This window comes from Arachis stenosperma, chromosome 3 (genome assembly GCF_014773155.1).
Source record: "Arachis stenosperma cultivar V10309 chromosome 3, arast.V10309.gnm1.PFL2, whole genome shotgun sequence".
Lineage (NCBI taxonomy): Eukaryota > Viridiplantae > Streptophyta > Magnoliopsida > Fabales > Fabaceae > Arachis > Arachis stenosperma.
Genome location: NC_080379.1, coordinates 50,539,825 through 50,559,619, shown reverse-complemented (window position 1 = coordinate 50,559,619; position 19,795 = coordinate 50,539,825). Strand labels below are relative to the sequence as shown.

At 31.5% G+C, this 19,795-nt stretch overlaps 3 protein-coding genes and 1 long non-coding RNA gene across 17 annotated transcripts; 2 read left to right on the top strand and 2 right to left on the bottom strand.

Moving 5' to 3' along the window:
- The first annotated feature begins 4,621 nt into the window (after positions 1-4,621).
- On the top strand, positions 4,622-7,176 carry LOC130970600 (40S ribosomal protein S3-3-like). The gene is made up of 6 exons (XM_057896728.1): positions 4,622-4,836; positions 4,948-5,095; positions 5,302-5,473; positions 6,457-6,511; positions 6,595-6,726; positions 6,828-7,176. Exons 1-6 carry the CDS (start codon positions 4,807-4,809, stop codon positions 7,005-7,007), a joined length of 717 nt encoding a protein of 238 aa, XP_057752711.1. The 5' UTR covers positions 4,622-4,806; the 3' UTR covers positions 7,008-7,176.
- Positions 7,177-10,183: 3,007 nt separating this feature from the next.
- On the top strand, positions 10,184-12,086 carry LOC130969622 (uncharacterized). 8 transcript variants are annotated; one of them, XR_009081888.1, is made up of 4 exons: positions 10,184-10,600; positions 10,738-11,039; positions 11,278-11,333; positions 11,458-12,086. XR_009081888.1 is itself a non-coding variant. In XM_057895431.1 (3 exons), the coding sequence occupies exons 1-3, from the start codon at positions 10,588-10,590 to the stop codon at positions 11,841-11,843; spliced, it is 465 nt and encodes a 154-aa protein (XP_057751414.1). In that variant the 5' UTR covers positions 10,184-10,587; the 3' UTR covers positions 11,844-12,086. The 8 variants fall into 8 exon arrangements, 4 of the variants coding, with proteins under 4 accessions (XP_057751414.1, XP_057751413.1, XP_057751415.1 ...); XR_009081887.1 differs by having other exon boundaries at positions 11,448-12,086; XR_009081886.1 differs by having other exon boundaries at positions 10,738-11,333.
- Positions 12,087-12,326: 240 nt separating this feature from the next.
- Positions 12,327-13,621, bottom strand: LOC130969623 (uncharacterized). Its single transcript, XR_009081889.1, has 2 exons — positions 13,209-13,621; positions 12,327-13,088 (listed from the first exon to the last, which is right to left on the bottom strand). It is a non-coding gene; the product is annotated as an uncharacterized LOC130969623 (long non-coding RNA).
- A 1,629-nt stretch (positions 13,622-15,250) lies between these two features.
- Positions 15,251-19,327, bottom strand: LOC130970854 (uncharacterized). Of its 7 annotated transcripts, none has more exons than XM_057897055.1 (7): positions 18,736-19,327; positions 18,565-18,649; positions 17,953-18,055; positions 17,803-17,839; positions 16,193-16,294; positions 15,780-15,832; positions 15,251-15,482 (listed from the first exon to the last, which is right to left on the bottom strand). In XM_057897055.1, exons 2-7 carry the CDS (start codon positions 18,587-18,589, stop codon positions 15,431-15,433), a joined length of 372 nt encoding a protein of 123 aa, XP_057753038.1. In that variant the 5' UTR covers positions 18,590-18,649; positions 18,736-19,327; the 3' UTR covers positions 15,251-15,430. The 7 variants fall into 7 exon arrangements, 2 of the variants coding, with proteins under 2 accessions (XP_057753038.1, XP_057753039.1); XM_057897056.1 differs by having other exon boundaries at positions 19,000-19,327; XR_009082112.1 differs by having other exon boundaries at positions 15,277-15,482; positions 15,780-17,467; positions 18,736-18,748.
- Between the last annotated feature and the right edge of the window lie 468 nt (positions 19,328-19,795).

Here is a 19,795-nt window from a genome sequence, read left to right as displayed (position 1 = left end):
CTCTATTATAATTTTCTCTCTTAATTTTCCTTCCATCTAAGTAAAAGAAAATTTTTCTTCTTTCTTTTCATTCATTTTTTCTTCATCCAAATAATACACAAAAGAATATATTTTTCTTTCCTCTCATTTTCTTTCTTTCCATTTTCTTTCCTCTCATTTTCTTTCTTTTCATTTTCTTTCCTCTTATTTTCCATCTTATATCCAAACAATAGTTTAGTGTTTATCCATTTATCTTTTATTAATATTGTTATAAAAAGGATACATCATACATGTGACTTTATAAGAATAATATAACCTAGACTTTGATTATCCGAGATATTGAGTGGAATAGTTCCACGTTACGAACTAATGAATACTAGTAATAAGGATGATCACAAAAATAGCCGAAACGGGTATTTGCAGGAATTACTCGCGTTTTGGGGCTAAATATGGGGACTCATGAAATCCTCACGACCTGTCACGCGAAAATGGATGGGGACTGAGGGTGATAAACAGACAGAAACCCGTCAGACCGGCCCACGTAATCCGCCAAAAAAGTAGGCTGGACTAGAAATTTGAGACCGCCAAATTTAAAAAGTCTACCTAACCCACACCGCCTAATTCGTGGGTTTTGGCAGGCTTCGGCGGGGATAGGGTGGGGCGAGCTTCCCTGTCAGGCCAGACATTCTTTTTTTAGGCCCATTTTTTTACAAATTTCTATGATGTTATTGATCTACAAGAGGATGAAGATGATAATTAAAGATGTTCTAAGTTATATTTTGGATTATGTTTTATGTTTGATTGATTATAAACTTGAAGATGTTTAATTATATGTTTTGGACAATATTTGTTTTGCTTTGGACAATGTTGATTTTATTATTTTGTTTCAAAAAAATTGGTTTATAATTATGTTTATTACATATTTATAATTATAAAGATTTTAATGTTTGTGAATTTAGAAATTATAATTTTTTTTATGTTTTTAGAAATTATAAATTTATCGAAATGGTTGTGAAATTATATATAGTATTTAATATTTAATAGTTTATAAAATAAAAGAGATTTGGCGGATTTGGCCCACCAGCCCGCCGTTAGGCGAGGTAGGGGAGAAATTCAGGACCACCTCACTCAGCGGGGTCAGCTTGCCAGATGGCTGACTTTTGGCGGTGCAGGGCGGGCTTTTCCATTTACCACCCCTAATGGGGAAGCTCGCTAGCCTGCCATTAGGCGGGGCGGGGATGGAATTCAAGACCGCCTCACTAAGCGGGGCAGGACGGGTCAGCCTGTCAGGTGGCGAGCTTTTGGCAGTGTAGGACGGGTTTTTCCATTTGCCACCCCTAATGAAGACATGGATATAAGTACATGTCACATGAAATCAATTAAATACATACGAATATAAAATTACTAATTTATCCTAATTTATATATACATAAATCTATTTCTTAACTTTAGTAACTCTAATGCCTGTCTTTAATTCAAATCCTTCCTTTTTCTTTTAGACCTATTCTCAGCCTTGATCCCCTCTCTTTATCTCTCATACACACTTTTTCTGCCCCTCAAGTCTGTCACTACGTCGCTCAGTATCGTCCTAAAAATTATGTTATGTTATTACGTTGGAATATATTTTTATGTTTTTTTTTCTTTTGAAATATTATTTTCATAATGAATATGTTATGAATTGTATTAAATTATATTGAATTGATTATTTTATGATTATTATATTATGTATTTTTGTGTTAATTTTTTTTAGAAGTTTTCAAAGAATATTCGTATATATTCGAGGAGATCTGCGTTTCCTAAGGGATAATTAAAGAGGGACTTACGAGAAGGGACAGGAGTATTTTTTTTAAAGCAGGAGTGAGGGATGGGAAGGGGGTTTGTCACGCTCCCCTGAGTACCCATTACCATACCTAACTAGCAATGGAGATCCAATCTGAGCCGATTTGGAAGGGGACATATGGACTACATTTGTATTGGGCCTTTAAGGTAATGAACCTAAGTTAGATTTGAGATCCTAACAATGTGCTTGGATTGATCTTGCTTGCATTGAGGTTTTACTAGGCCTAAATATATATTGGATTAATATTTTGAGTTATTATTATAACAAATACTATATTATTTAATATTATAATACTTAGTATATATAAAAGTTGGATATATTTACAAGAGATTTTTTAATTCAAATTAAAAAAATTAATTATATATTTTTTTAGTTTTAAATATTATTTACTAATATAACAAAAAAAATAAAAATAACAATAATCATTCACATAATTAAAATAGATAATCTTATAATATATACATGACCCTACATATATTAAGGATTATTATATATGATAAATAATTTTTTTCTGTAATGACTATTTATATAATTTATTAAATAATTTTTTATCTTAATATTTAATGAATTTAAAGTATAAAATATTATTTAATATACAAAATAAGTAACTTAAGTTATCATCTAAGACAATAAATATAATAGTGCAAATAATTACATACTTATTAATGGTGAAAAATATGTAAATAGTATAAATTGATATTTTTTTAGTATAAAAAAATAATAAAGTTTATTAATTAGGTTAATTATATAATTAAAAAATTATGAATAATTTTTTTAAATAATAATAAAAAATAAGATTACTATTTTCACATATTACAAAGTTTATGAAAACATTTTGGATAATAAATCCATCCTTAATAGATTATACAATAGTCCTATAAAAAAAATAAATAATTAATATATTAGATATTATTATTTACTTACTAATATAATATTATCGATTATTAAGTTTATAATTAATTTTTAACTCAATTTTTGGTAACTGGAATTTAAATTATTGAAATTATTAAATGTTAAATATTTTGTACCTAACTAATTTTATTTTTAGTTTGTTATTGAAATTAAAAAAAAGATGAGTTGTTAATTAAATTTAAATTTAATTGTAGATTTGAATAAGAAAATAAAAAATATTTTAAATTTTATTTCACTATCTAGAATTAATTTTAAGATAAAAAAATTACTTTATACATCATATATATTGTACTGTAGTGTGGTCATTTGCTTTTTTAATGGCAAATATTGTCAAATAAAATAATGTAAGAAATTAAAAGAAAATGTATTACCAGTTTAGAAAATATTAACTTATATTTCAATAGAGTTAATTATATATTGAATAACAAAAGTTGTTATTAGTTTCTCTTCACACTAACTAATATTTAACAATGGTGTTTTAGTACACCATGTTACCAAGAAATATTAATCGATCTAATAACTTTTGTAATCACAAATTTATAAGTTTGCAAAATTTAAAAATCATTTCATAAAATGTGAAGTTTTAATAAGTAACCATATTGATCATATTGTTTTGACTTCAAAAATGAATATGATACCAACAAATAAAATTGTCCCAGGTAAATTTTAACAAAGACAAAAGTTCATAAGTATTGCTATTAATGAAAAATTAATCTATTTTAAAGACAAATGCATTTTTTTTCTACAAATTTCCTAACTCGACAAGTCGAGGACTTATCCACTACATATTGATGCTCTATTTATTAAGAGTCTGCCGCTAACTAATGGATTGTTATACATACAAGGCGAGATTCAAACTCCAAATATTTGCTTAAGCGGATAAATGAGATGACCATCCAATATAAATTGGTTAAAACAAATACTAATTATTTTTAATATTTTAAAATTATAAAATATTTATCATAATAATTACTATATATATTTTTTGTTTAAATTTTTAATAAAAAATTTATATAATTTTATGTATTATCCTGTGTAGGACACGAAAACATACACTAGTATCAAAACAAAATTCGGTCAATAGATTTTTTATTAAAGAGATACTATTAAAATTGTATCTAAAAATTTGTACCCATTGACAAAAAAACTCAAAATACAAACAACAAATAAATATTTTAAAATTTATTAATGTAATAAAAATCAGCAGATATTAAACATATATTAATGAGGTCTTTTGTTATTATTATTAAAAAAAAAAGATTTTTTCATTCTTAAAATTTATTGATTTTAAACAAAGCAAATTTTAAAAATAGATTGAATTACTGATTTTTTTTTTAAAAAATCTATAAATTGAATTTTGCTATAATATTTCTTGTGCACTCTTTAAATATTTATCCAAATATTTTCATAAAAATTCAGATTATGTGAACATATCATTTGCTAAATAAAAAATCTTTTTTAACTTATTAAAAGATATTATATTTTTTAATTATTTTTGTTATATTTTTAAATCATTCAAAAATTGATTTATTGTTAATATTTTTATAGCATTTTGTCATTAATGTAATTTTTGATACTATTTTATTATTTTACCTTTAAAACAAATTTTTACTATTAATTTTAAATTTTAATTCTGATTAGAAATGGAATTAATATAAATATATAAATATAAGAAAAATGTTTATAGACCATTAAAATTTATTATTTTTTATCATTCATTTTTATTATTAACTTAATTTTTTTAGTTTAATAATTCAAAAATATATTTTTAATCTATATATTTAAATATCAATAACTAATTAATAATAAAAATAATAAATCTGATAATCCTCTAACACTGTTGAATATAAAACCAACTTAAAAGAAAGAAAGGAAAAAAAAAGTGTTTAATTCTGATTCGTTGAGTAGCAAACCCTAAATTTACTGGCACCGTCGGATTGATGCCCACTGGCACATATAAATTTGCATTCATTCAGTGAACGTAATCCATACACTGAAATTAGGGTTCGTATTTACGGCAACATAAACCCTCACTCGCAAATTCTTCGTCTTCCCAACCTTTCAGATTTGCAGACATGGCGACTCAAATGAGCAAGAAGAGAAAGGTCACCTGTCGAACTCGCCACTACAATAACTTCCATTTTTCTTAATTTTTTCTTTTGTCTCAATTTGGCGATGTTAAGTTTTCTGAGGAATTTTTCATTTTACTTTTTCAGTTCGTCGCTGACGGAGTTTTCTTCGCTGAGCTGAACGAGGTTTTGACCAGAGAGCTTGCCGAGGATGGTTACTCTGGTGTTGAGGTTAGGGTTACACCTATGCGCACTGAAATCATCATTAGGGCCACTCGCACCCAAGCTGTTCTTGGTAAGTGATTGCTTCCACTATTTTCTGAAATTTCAATTTGTTCCCCCTTATTTCCGTTATTTGATTTGTTGTAATGATTTCATTCCCGATGGTGAATCTAGTGATCCATGACATTGAATAGTTTTACATGGAATTTAATTTTTTTGCTTTCTTATATAGTAAGAAAAACAAATAGTTTTTTACACGAGCTGTGTTGAATGATATAGGTGAGAAGGGAAGGAGGATTAGGGAGCTAACCTCTGTGGTGCAGAAGAGGTTCAAGTTTCCTGAGAACAGTGTTGAACTCTATGCTGAGAAGGTTAACAACAGGGGTCTGTGTGCTATTGCCCAAGCAGAATCTCTACGTTACAAGCTCCTTGGAGGTCTTGCTGTCAGGAGGTATATATAGGCGTATATGTATATGTATTTACTCTATAAAATAGTGTTCTAGTTGTTGAAGAACTTGAATCTAATGAACGTATTTCATTTGGTAGTTTTGGGTTGTTCAGTGTATGATCTTGTGCTGTTGATGTGGGGTTTCAATGTTGTAGCTTTGTCGTGGGTTTATTGTCTATTTGATATATAACCACAACCATGTCGTAGATTTACTGCTTGTTTTAGATGTTAATTTTTTCTAAAGAGATGTGTTGGATGATGGTGGCTATGCTTTTTTTTTTTTCCTTGTGACTGAGGTTTAATGTGATTTCTGTTGGTTCAATACATATGCATTTATGGTGTAAATTTGTGTTTATAGATTATTTCTACCTATGATAGGTTGTCCTTTTTTGGTCATCTACATAGCAGATTGGTGATTCTGTACCTTGTTTGTGTCGGAAGATGACTATATTCTTGGTCCTTTACATGAAAAGCTCATGAAATTCTAGTGTTCATGTAGTAAAACTGGGGACACATGCTATATCTCATGTCATTGCCCTTTTGCACTTGTTAGTATTTTTTCTCTTATGTTTGATGCTATGACAAAAGTTTTATCTTGGTCATCTTTAAAGCAGATTAGTGAATAGTGATTCTGTAGCTAGTTTGTGTCGGAAGATGACTAGATTATTTCATGTCCTCTTACATATAAGCTCATGAAATTCTATTGTGATCATGTAGTATAATTGGAGGATACATGTCTATCTCATATGTTGATGTTCTTTTGCCTCGCACCTGTAAATATATTTTGTTCTTATGCTTGATGTTTGTTGATATGATATATTTAAAAGGAGCATTTGTTTCCCTTTTTTTTTGGCTTCATTTCATATTAGGATGTAATTCTTAACCATCTTTTGCTGTTTAGTGTTGTATTATTCTAGTCCCTCAACATATTCTTTTGTTGTTTATTATTTATATGATGCAATTCTTCTGTGAACATTATGTTTCAGGGCCTGCTATGGTGTTTTGAGGTTCGTAATGGAAAACGGTGCCAAGGGTTGTGAGGTTTGTTCAACTGATGAACCTTTGAGCTCCTATTACCAAACTGTTGAATGATCTGGTTTTTACGATCTTCTAATGTTAATCAGGTCATTGTTAGTGGGAAATTGAGGGCACAGAGAGCCAAATCCATGAAGTTCAAGGATGGCTACATGATTTCTTCTGGTCAGCCAGTTAAGGATTACATTGACTCTGCTGTTAGACACGTTCTTCTCAGACAGGTTTGGTTTCTAATTATGTACAAAGAAACCTAATTTGATTACCAACTTGTTCATTCTCTTATGGACTTTACCAAATTCTCCTTATCATTGTTTTTGTTTAGGGTGTGCTTGGTATCAAAGTCAAGATCATGCTTGATTGGGATCCTAAAGGGAAGGTTGGTCCCAAAACTCCTCTCCCTGATATTGTTACTATCCACCCACCGAAAGAGGAAGAAGATTATATCCGGCCGCCTGCTGCAGTTTTGTCAAGTGAAATTGAAGTTCCTGTTCCTGTTGCATGAAATGGTCTGCAGTAGTGGTTCATAGTACCTGAATTGTTAGTTTTTTCTTTTTGGCATGTGATGTTTGTTGTCGGATACATACGTTTGAAATCTTCCTAATTTATTATCGCCTGAAAGAATTTTGTAATACTCCAGTTATAAGATTTTTCAGCATTAGTTCTATTTCTTATTTCCTTTTTGTTGCGGACTTCTCATTTCCCCGGTGGTATTGCTTCTTTCTTGTTATCTATTTCGATGTGTATGATTTATCCGCTGATGATTTTAACTATGGCGATTGAGTTAACGCCCAATCTGTTTTAGTCTCAATTTTTATTATAAAAATATCGTTGAACATTTAAGGACCCCAAGGAAGTTGATTTCAACAAGTTTTAACTGTTAACAACGCAAGCTTTCGCCAAACAACTTCAATTTGCGGGCTTACTATAACATAACCAATGGTGCCTTCAGTATTTTTTTTTTTTTTTTACTTTATAACCACAACTATTTGATTTCATTATTATACTAATTTGCCTAAATTCCTTGGAAGTCATTTGCGTGATACAGAGGTGAAAGTAGTTGAGTATGTTCGACAATGAAGCTTGTTATCAAGGTATCTGAGGTTTTTTGGATAGTCGTAAGATTTCAAACAAAAAACTCAAATGTGCATTGGTTTTCAAACTCGGAACTTGTAGTCTTTTCCGAGTGTGTCCTAGTCATATAATTGAGTCTATAACAGCTCAACTCTGGGTACAATTGCTAAAACTCGTTGCGAATTTGCTACAGATCCCATTTTAAACAAAACGATGTTTGTTTCAGGCTTGTTTCCTTTTCTTTTACCCTTAGAAATAGATTTTAAAGACTCCCCACTCTGAATGATAGACTCCCTCCCTCAGCTCTTAAGCCCTAAGCCTTCACACCCTCACCAGGCTCACCACTCCTCTTTTCTTTTGTCGTTGCCAATTGCTACTCCTGCTGCTTTCCATGGCTTGGTTGATGCTGCTGCTTCTTACTTTCTCACTGTTGTTGTTCCTTGTTTGGTTGCTGTTATTCTCTGTGTTCTATGTTCAACTCTGATTGCATCTAATCTCCCTCTACTCATGTCTAATTTAGGAGTATGATTCAAAATTCAAATTGTGGAATATTTTCTCTATCTTGTCTTTAATCTCTTAGTTAAACTCTCTAAATTGTCAATTTTTAAAATATTAATATTAGAGTTGGAACTAAAGAGATCTACATATGGTGTTTATTGATTTGGAAAAAGCGTATGATAGGATACCAAGGGAGGTCTTATGGAAGGTTTTAGAAAAGAGGAGAGTAAGGATCGCATATATTTGGGCAAGTAAAGACATGTATGATGGGGGCACAACTAGTGTGAAGACTCAAGGTGGTGTGACGGAGGAATTCCCTATTGGTATAGGATTACACCAAGGATCATCCTTAAATCCATACCTTTTCACATTAGTCTTGGAAGTATTCACATAGCACATCCAAGAGCCTGTGCCTTGGTGCATCTTTTTGCCGATGATATCGTCCTTATGGGAGAGTCAAGGGAAGAACTAAATAAGAAGTTAGAGTTATGGAGAGAAGCTTTAGAAGTGTATGGTCTGCGCATAAGCCGTAACAAGACGGAATATATGGAATGTAAGTTCAGTCTGAGAAGGGAAAACCCCAATATAGAGGTGAAGATTGGAGAAAACATCCTAGGAAAAGTTAAAAGTTTTAAGTATCTTGGGTGCATCATACAGGATAATGGAGAGATTGAACAGAATATAAATCATAGGATCCAAGCAGGTTGGTCAAAATGGCGGAGTGCATCTGGTTTTATATGCGACAAAAAAATGCCTTTAAAACTTAAAGGTAAATTCTATTGTACCGCTATAAGACCGGCTATGCTGTATGGTACGGAGTGTTGGGCGGTTAAAGGGGAGCACGAACATAAGCTGAGTGTGGCAGAGATGAAGATGTTGAGATGAATGAGTGGTCATACGCGATTGGATAAAATAAGGAATGAAGATATAAGGGAGAGAGTTGGAGTAGCACCCATTGTGGAAAAGATGCTTGAATTGCGTCTCAGGTGGTTTGGACATGTGAGAAGAATACCGATAAAACATCCAGTCAGGAGGGTTGATGAGATGGAAGATGGACAAAGGGCGAAAGGTAGAGGAAGACCTAAGAAGACCATCCATGAGGTGGTTAAACGAGATCTACATATAAACGGTCTCTCTGTAGACATGATACATGACAGAGCACAATGACGTCGTTTGATTTATATAGCCGACTCCACTTAGTGGGACAAGGCTTTGTTGTTGTTGTTTGTTTGAATATTAGAGTTGGAATTCGTGTGCATGTGAAATTGTCTATTGATTTGTCAGAGGCTTAGATGATTATGAATTTCTAACTTTAATGATGCTACTGATGATGTTGGTGATCCAAAAAGAAGATATTGGAGGATAAGAGTTAGAACATTTACTTGTTAGATTCCTTCTAAGTTAATAAGTTTCAAGATTTGATGCTTTTATTTATGGGAAATGCTATGGTGAGGATACTAGGTGTTCATGGGTTTAGTTTGGAAAAGAATTGGTTCCAGTTTGGAAAAGAATGAGAATTGAACCCATTAAATTTTATTGGGTTTTGTTTGGTTCAAAATTCAAATTTGCAGTTTTTTGTGATTGAATCCGAATTAATTCGAACCCATTAAATACAGGTTGGATGTATTTGGGTAATTAGCTACCTAATTGAAAATGAAATATAGAAAAATTTAAAAAATATAAAAAAAATTAGAAACATATATATGTAATAGTAAAAAAAATAAAGAGTAATATACTATCAGTTATACTTAAATAATAATCATAATTTAGATTAGCGGGAGATAAAATTGTGTATATATTATTATATTTTATTTTTTTAAATTAATATAAACTTAATCAGACCAGGTTTTACGATTTTAGAATTAATATTCGAATCAATTAAGATCGAGTTTAATTAAATGGGTCTGTCTAAAATCTGCTCAAGTCTTTTAAATTTATCTGATGCATCATAAAATTTAAAGCGTTGAATTAGATTAATAAATGATGTAATGATTTAGATTTAATTTATTTATAATTTATTAAAAATTACAATAAAAGATACAAATTTTTGATATTTTAAAATTGCCCCATATAAAACTTGAGAACTAAACCTAGCTGCCTGTTGCCTTCTTCCTCTTCGCGATGGCCCTCCGTTTCTTCCTCTACCTCTTCCTCACCAATTTCTCGATTTTATCCAAATTCCTTTGAATTCGTTTCAGACGCGGTGCTTCACCACAACAACAACCACCTCTCATCCCTCAAACCTTCTTCATCCCCTCCTCCTCCACCCAAAATAGTCCATGATGTCTGGAAAAACATAATCTTAACCCACTCTCACAGAGACCCACCTCACCATAATCACCACCCGTTCGAAGAAGAGACTACAGGAAGAGACTGATCTAATAGGCACTTTGGCTTGCAAAATATTCTCCAAGACTATTGTGTTTGTGCATTCCAGGATAATGAACCAGACATCATTGATGGTGTGGGTGCTGAAACGGGAGATGTGATTAGAACCAGTATCGGTGGCCGAAATGGTCAATCTAGGTAGGTAAAATAATTCTTGGTCAATTGGTATTGGAAAAACCTTGATAATGTGAATGAGAAATATTCTATCACGAACAATTTCTCTTTTGGTTACTTGTCATTGATCATTCTCTAATAGAATATTAGTTATATTACAGAAAAAAGGGCATGTGTTTTTGAGATCTCGAGAAGAAGAAAATTTAAGATGAAAGGTGTCTATGCCTTTAGAGATGAGGCAAGCAAGCTTATTCCATATATATAACTAATCTGTTTTATTCAATTGAATTTAATATAACTCAATTTATTGGTGTGTGTTGTTCATGTTAGGATTATAATTTTTATGTGGATTTTGTTATGTCACCATTCATTGTTCAAGAGTCTAGAAGGAACCATGTATACCCAAGACTTAAGCTTTTGGATTCTACAAGAGGGCTTTGATCACTTGAGCTACACATTTCTAGTATCACTCTTTTCTACTTAGCTTCCATTCTTTCGTGTGTGTGTCTTGTATTTTTCCTAACTTGATGTTCTGATAAATATAACTCACAAATGTTTCTGGAGTTACAAAAGTAGCATATTTGAAATTGAAGGATCTTTGAAACCTGTCCAGTGGCACTAAAGTGGTCTTGCCATTTAATGATTTGAAAGAGGCATTAGTAGAAATATAACTCATGATCAATTACAAATATAACTCACAGATGCTGCAAGGGAATCTCATGATCAATTGTACATTACCACATATATTTTTCTAAAGGTACTTTAGTTTTTGCTTGAATTGTGTTCATTAAGATGTTGTTCTTGGTTTTTAGTATTTATGATGAATTCACTTTGATGCTTAATTAAAGGCTTTTGCTGATACAATTTATAGATTTATGCAGAAATAAGTGATCATGAAAAGATGAGAATATGTTCCACATTAAAGCATGAAAAGTTGTCAGCTGAAGCTGTGAGATATCTTAATAGAAATATGGCGTTTCCCTCAGAAACAAAACCAAGATTGAATGTAAATAGACAAAGCCGAATGAAAAGTTTGCTGCAGGAAAATGATCACTTGAAAAGCTTCTTTGACTCCATGTTTCTCAAAAGCTTCAAGAACATTATCATTGATGTGAAAGAGGATGCTAAAATGGGAACAATGTTATATGATGATGATGAAGGAATACATAGTAGTGGGATCCAATTGGCAAATCTAAAGAAGATAGGGAATCATACTTTGAGTTTGAGCAATGCTGCTGATTATTACTTGCTAAAACTCTGTGCATAAGATTAGCTTAATTTTTTATTTGACACTCAAGTATATACTTTCAATTCATGTATAATACATTTGATATACGATATTATTTATTAAGAGTTGTTTGCTTGCTTGCTTGTGTTTAAATAAGAATAGATCGTTCCAAATTAAAGGTGACAACATCAAGTGATTGTTTGGAACTTTTCTTGTATACAATAAATGACACAAAAGCAAGAAAACTTTTTACTTGGATGCAAAGCAATGCATTCATCATAAGTCTTGTGAAGTAGCCTTGTTATTGCACAATGCATGCAACGTAGAGTAATGAAACAATGAAGTATTAAAAAGAAATGCTGATGGACATTTTGTCACAAAAATTTTTTATTATTGTCTCAAATTTTATTCATTTTCTTCACCATTTGTTAATAGAATGACACTTATGAATGTGATCCCTTCAAGCTTCAGCAAACTAAAAAATAATGTAATTTACATATGATCTATGACATTTTCTCTGAATATAAAAAAAAAAAAACACATGAGAAGAAATTAAGATACAAGTATGTCTCTATCTGGTCTAGCTAGGGCTATATGAAATAGTTTCTTTACCAAGTAAAAGTTCGCACAAAAAAGCCTCACACAAACCACTATAATGGATAATCAAATGTCCACCATCTGAAACTTTATGGTAATTTATCCATGGCATATTCCTTGAAACAAATCTCTGGATTTGAGAGGGTACAACCTTGTCTTCATATCCCTGCCAAATGTGAACTTTACTTGTGTTGTGAGAGAATGAATTGCTTAGCTTCAATGGATTAAACTCCCAGTTGCAATAGTCTTGGAGAATATTTTGCAAGCCAAAGTGTCCATTGGATCAGTATCTTCCTGTATTTTATATCCAGATCTATCATATTGCATAAAATATATACCCAATGCATCTATTACTCTATAAGTTCCTGCACATTCAGTGTCACATCAATGTTATATAATATTATCATCAACATACATTTTGAATCTATTCCACTCACTGTTGATAGCTCACGGGTATTCAATAATCAATTAGATCTAAATCCAACTAACAATTTTCACATCACCGTAATAGAGTCAATAAAAGATTGATCTTTTGTACTAATTTTCACAATTGGATACTGAAATGACGAACTCAAGAAGCTGCATCAAGTAATTTAAAGTTATAGAGATAAAGATTGAAAAATCTCAACTTTAATTCAGCTCCTGTTCCTTCCAACTCAACAATTATAGCCCCCAGTAGTGAGATTCCTAGGAATAGTGAACCTCACTTACCACATAAGAAATTAAGAATCTCCATTTTTCAAACATCAAATAAAAATATATCAAAATTGAAACTTTATGAAAAAAATTAAAAAAGGAGATAAGTACCTATTTGCATTCCCTAGACCTAGCAGCTGCAGAGGAGGATGAGCCGGCAGAAATTTACGGAAACTGATGAGAAATAGGATGATGATTATAAAGAGGAAGAACAGCGATGACATCGTCATCAGTGACGACAGCATTTTTTGAGAGGAGAGCCTCAAGAGTCATTTCCTCGAAAGGGTGGTGATTATGGTGAGGTGGGTCTCTGCGAGAGTGAGTTAGGATTATGTCTTTCCAAACATCATCAACAGTTTTGGGCGGAGGAGGAGGGGATGAAGAAGGTTTGAGGGATGAGAGGTGGTTGTTGTTGTGGTGAGGCACTGCGTCTGAAACGAATTCAAAGGAATTTGGATGAAATCGATAAATTGGTGAGGAAGAGGGTAGAGGAAGAAACGGAGGGCCATCGCGAAGAGGAAAAAGGCAACAGGCAGCTAGGTTTAGTTCTCAAGTTTTATATGGGGGCAATTTTAAAAGATCAAAAATTTGTATCTTTTATTTAATTTTTAATAAATTATAAATAAATTAAATCTAAACCATTAGATTGTTTATTAATCTAATCCAACGTTTTGAATTTCATGGTGTATCAAATAAGTTTAAAAGACTTGAGCTGATTTTAGACAGATCCTAATTAGATCTGATCCAATTGCACTAATTACCCATTGAATACAAACCAATATAATCGAATTGGGTTAGTTTTGGTCGGGTAATTGGATTATTCGTACCTTTGACTACTCTAGAGGATACTGTTTTTTATCTACGAATAAGGATATGAAGTGCCAACGCCAAATGAAGGCCGTGAGATGGATGGTAGGCCATAGTAACATGAAAATTTGGGCATTGTAGTTTTCCGATAATAATGGGTAAACTAATTCATCTCTAATTAGACGGCCGTTTTTGGTATGTTGGAGCTAAGAGTAAAAAATTTAGTAAAGCCCTTAACATTGGACTCGCTAGGGTGCTATGTTTTATTTTATTTTATTTTCTAATATTTTTTATTTTTTAATTTTTATCGCTAGAATCAAAATTGTTTCATCTTTCATATTCAAAATGTAATGTACTGTTGTCAGAGTTGGACTAGATCGACTGATCTGACCGAAAATATAATAAATTAGTAATCCAACCAGTTTCATATGGAGTTCAGATCAGATCTAACAATCCGATTAATGACAGTCAAATTTATTAAAAATCGGACGGTTCAATACGAATGAATGCGGGTCGGGCGCATGATCTGCATGCCTCCACATTACACTTGCGGGACTCTGGATCGTAGTAGAAGATATCTTGTGAAATACTTCACAAAAATGCTTCTAGTGGGGGTTAATTTTCAAAACAAAATAGAATAAAATAAAAGAAAATTAACCCACCTATGTTAGTTAACTAAATATCATAAAATGTTTTCTAAAAAGCAACATTTGTAGCCATATGGGATTGCTGGAAAATAGAGGCAATTTCGAGCACGTATTTAAGGGATCTATTTTGTCTTAGCCTAACCTTAATATGCCACATATACAAGAAAAATCACTTTTAGCAGTCATTTAATTTGTTTTTAGCGACAATAAAAATAGCCGCTAATATATTTACTGGCAATTAGACATTAGCCATCTTATACTTTATCGCTAAAAAATTTTAGTGACAATTATAACCTTTGCCGGTAAATACCATTTTAATGGCCACAAAAAGTATATGACTTTAGTGGCCATTTTTTTGGCAATTTATATGGCCACCAAAAGTAATTCTAAGATTGCAATTTAATTCACTTTTAATGCCCATTATTATTGCCGCCAAAACCTATTTTACCGGCAATTTATATGGCTACTAAAATAATTCTAAAATTGTAATATTATTCACTTTTAGTTGCCATTACTATTGCCGCTAAAATCTTAAGATTTTTTTAATTATACTCATTCTTTTAGAAATAACAACCTATCATTTTTCTAAAATTTCAAATTATTTTTATCAACAACTATTATTATTGTACATAATATAAATATACTAAAATTAGTTACTACAACATGAAATATTTTATTAAATTCAATTAAATATTTATACATAAAGTTCTCTTGAAAAGTAATAAAACATAATATAAATTTAAATAATACAAATACTATAAGTCTATGTTACATCAATGATTAGCACATAATTAATGATCAAAACTAACAAATAGAGCCTAACACAGATGCAATACAATAATACAACAGAAAAAATGAAGTAAAGTTTCCAATTTTTAATTAACCAAGATCTAGCACTAACATCATCTTGGGCATAGGTACAGAGAACAATCTGTCAAATCATAATGGGAACAAGATTTAGTTATATACACAGTTGGATGGTAGCTAAGAATTTTCACGGCAAAAACTGGTACCAACTTATTTATTGATACAAATTTAGCCAAGGCTCGTGATATGACATACATCTCTCCTGATGTATGATGAAAATATTTGTTGAATAGTTGATAAAAAGAAATCATCAACTTAAGTGGAAAAAATAGAAAGCATGAAGAAAAAATATTTGTGAAATACCATACAAATGCATCAAGAGTTGTGGAGCAAATATAAGTTAAATACGTGACTATCTTACCTATCACCAGCATTGCCCTCCTCGTCATCTTCTTCATCTGGTCCATAATCTTTCTAAATAAGCCCAATCAATTAAAAAAAAAAACACAAACAAATAAGTTCCTTTTTTTCAATCAAATATTAAAAATAATTTAAAAAAATTTAAACAAATAAGCACTTATTTTTCTGTCATGATTCAACTTGAGCCTATAAGACAATATCTTGAAACAAGGAATTAAAAATAAAGAGAATTTTATTCTGCCATGAATCAGTTAAATAAGCTAGTGAGAAAGTTATTCTTGAAACGTTCATTTAAATAATAAAAAAAGTGAGCGTTTGTTTTATCTGTTAAATATTAAGAGTTCTTATTCTTACACATACCAGAGAGTTAGCAATAAATCTTTCTTGAGAGAATAATTCAAAATTAGTGCATACCTCAGGAGCTAATCTTTCAAGAGAAGAATTCAATTTAACTAGCCATCTGGCATACTCTCTTTTGGTAAGGAGTTGAAAAGCTTCAACAACATCATCAATTATCTATACAAATGGACAAAATCCACAATATACTTAAAAATAAAGAATCAAGAACAATAACTTAACCAACCACTTGGCATTGGAATACTCCAGCTTATCCAACACCTGATTGCATAGCTGATATATACTTCATATCCACAATTATCTAGAATCTCCCATTAGGCTATTACTCATTCACACTATATGTAAAAATACAAGAAAAGAAAGAACATTTACTATTAGGCCAAGTTCAGTAGTGAGAGATTTAATTAGTTTCACTATTATGGGATCAAATCTCAATAAACTTACACTTAACCCAATGTAGTAAACTAAAAAAATCTTGTAGAGTGCTCCTTAATGTTCGACTCAAGAGCCCTGTTGCTACTTTATTGTTAACTGTCTTATAACTTAAGCAAAGCATTTTAACACTGAAATAAAAAATATTTTACTTCCAAAGTCCAAACAATTTTTCATAACAAAACTACCGTTCACCACTCAATAAGTTGGGTAAAAGTTAAATAGAATTTCCTTTAGGAAAAGTGGGAAAGCAGTTCAAGAAAAGATAGAGCATAGCCCGATTACAATAATAATAAAAATGATATAAAGTAAAAGGTATGGGCAATCACATAATTAACACCCAAATTTCAAATAATGATTTAACATGATGTAGATACTGATACATCAGCAACAATCACATGCTTAGTGAGTAATTGGGCATAAAAAAGAATACATGATAAAACCAGTATTTTCTTTTAGGTGTTCTGAATAATATAAATGAATAGAAGTACATAAACAGTTATCATTTTTCACAGAAGTTCAAAAGATTTCAGGGAAAACAAGAGCAATTTTTAAAATTAACACTAAATAAGTTCAAAACTTACTGTGCAACACCAAAAATTAAAGCATGAAATGAAGTACATGTAAGAATATATTTATTTATTTCAATTAACTCATTTTAAAGTTGATGTCAAGCAAAGACAAGGAACTAGATAAGACCAAAAAAGAATTTACATAGGCAACTGCGAACCAACCTCTTCCCCAAAAGACCAACGTTCATGATCGTTTGTGCCTTCTTCAAAATGACATCTGCAGAAGGGAAACAAGGAACCTACACCCGTCCACCTTCTAAAAAGCCTAGGTGTTGCATTTCCAACAAATTCCCCAAGATTAGGACCAGAAAATGGCTGACACTGAGTCCTTGAACACGACAAATGCAAAAAATAAAGGGATGCAGAAAACTTATTGGATTCCAATATTTATGTTGTAAATACATAAATATCCAATAAACAATATTACCTTGCAAAACCCTTGACACACTCAACAAAGACAAACTTCACAAAATAAATTCAGAGTCAAGCTGCAAAACTGCATCTTAGTATTATATAACTGAATCACATCCTACTTGCATCTATTGCCCACAAGTTTATTATAAAACATGCTTTAAAAATAGCAGGTTCATTCATATCATTCCATATGCCATCAACACCTTTGAAAATGAAATCTTTAACTAGATTAGCCCATAGAAGACAAACCTGCAATATATAGGATGGATATTCCAAAATGGAGAACCTAAAAAGGTTAAATTCAAGATGAGAACTCCCACTAAGTTCAATTTATCAATTCCACAACCTGAAACATATCACTGAAACACTTACAGCATCAGAAAACTAGCTAGCATGTACCTTATTATAATAACATCAGTAAAATCTGGTCCATAAATGAGGCTCTTGTGCCTTCTACCCAGCAACTCCCTTCCTCGTCCATATGACAGTAGTGGATCAACAACTGGCCAATTACCAAGGTTTTGTAATAAGTAGCGTGGCATGCCATTAAGATAATAACTTATAGATTGATTAGACCATAAATTCAAAATTTGAAATACAATCTTTGTATGATAAATTGGTAGATATCTTAGAAATTACCAACCACTCTACCAGCTACTGATTAAGACAAACTTCTGCTAAAATTGGCCTACTATATAGATTTTGGACTATCCTACTCAATATCTTAGCTCATTATTAGAAACAATAATGTCTTACTGTGGATTATAAAAAAATAGATGCTGTATAAACAAACTTATCTACCTATTAGCTCTACTCGATTATAAAAAAAATAGATGCTGTATAAACAAATAATTCCATCACCTAATAAACTATAAGCAAGTTTGTTCTACCTATTAGCTCTACTCGATTATTTTTTATGATAAACCACCACATTCTTGAACTAACAATGACAATATTCCAAATTTCAGTGAAAAATCTAGCATGGAAAAGAAGAAGCATTAATTTAGTTACCTCCATTACTCCATAGCAGTGGCATTATACAGAGACAGAGTCACCAAAAACTAGTGTTGTTTCTAAACCAAGGGAATTGTAGCCGCTGCACACACATGACACACAAAAGAAAGATGCAAAAATCACAAAGTATTCAAAAATCTCAAAATCAGAGAAATTTAAGATGTAAACCTAAATCAAGAACAATCAGAGCGGTTAAAGTGACATCAAGGCCGAAATTGAGATCTAAAGATTGTATGCACGCGCAAGACCGATGGCGGTGCAAGCAGCGGAGGCGCGTCAGTTAAAATCGACGATGAAGAAGATCGAGTGAGAATGGTGATTGAGATATTGCAGTGTGTTTGAGAGAATGAATTGAGAATGAGATTTGATGAGTGTAGTGCACGTGAGATTAGCGATAGTGCATGTGGCGGAAGTGAGAATCTGATTAAGAACCTCTGCAACCTCTGCGTCGAACTTTCTTGCCACCATTAACAATGTTTTGAAGATGAAGGTAATGCTGCAGGTTCTGCCATATTTTTGTTTCTTTCTTGGCAATAGGAACCGAACCTAGCAATAGAGATCTGAGACACGAACGAATAAGAATAGCGATGCAGATCTGAAGGAAAAAGATGAAAACATGAAGAATGATCAATTTAAATGAGTGTGAATGATTGAAGGATGATGGACGATCGTCGGTGATGGTAAGGCCTACGGCGATGGTCGGCTACGGAGGGAATGGCTTGAGGAGTTTCTCTCTTTTGGTTACTTGAGTTAGGGAACATAATTTTTAACTGAATTAAGACGAGACAAAAAATATAATAAAAAATTAGCGACAATATTAACAATCGCTACTATTGATTTAGAGAAAATATGATTAAAAGAATAAAAAAAAAAATAATTTAACGGCAATGATAATAATTGTCATTATAATATATAGTAATAATGGCAATTATATAATTGCCATAATAACATAGCTTAAACAAAAGAAATAGTGGCTATTATATTATAGCCGCTAAAAGTTTGTCGCTAAAACTAATTTTTCTTGTAGTGATAGTTAATCCATTAGGAAGCATGAGCATTAAGTATTCTTGTTTTGTATAATTTATCTCTCTGAATTTGCATGAAAAACTTACTCTATCTATAATTATTCCAAGTCAAAAAATTATAGGTAATGACATAGATATTAACTTGCAACGCATGGTTAATGAGGTGGAATAATTGTAGGATGGCTTTGAAATGTATGATGCTT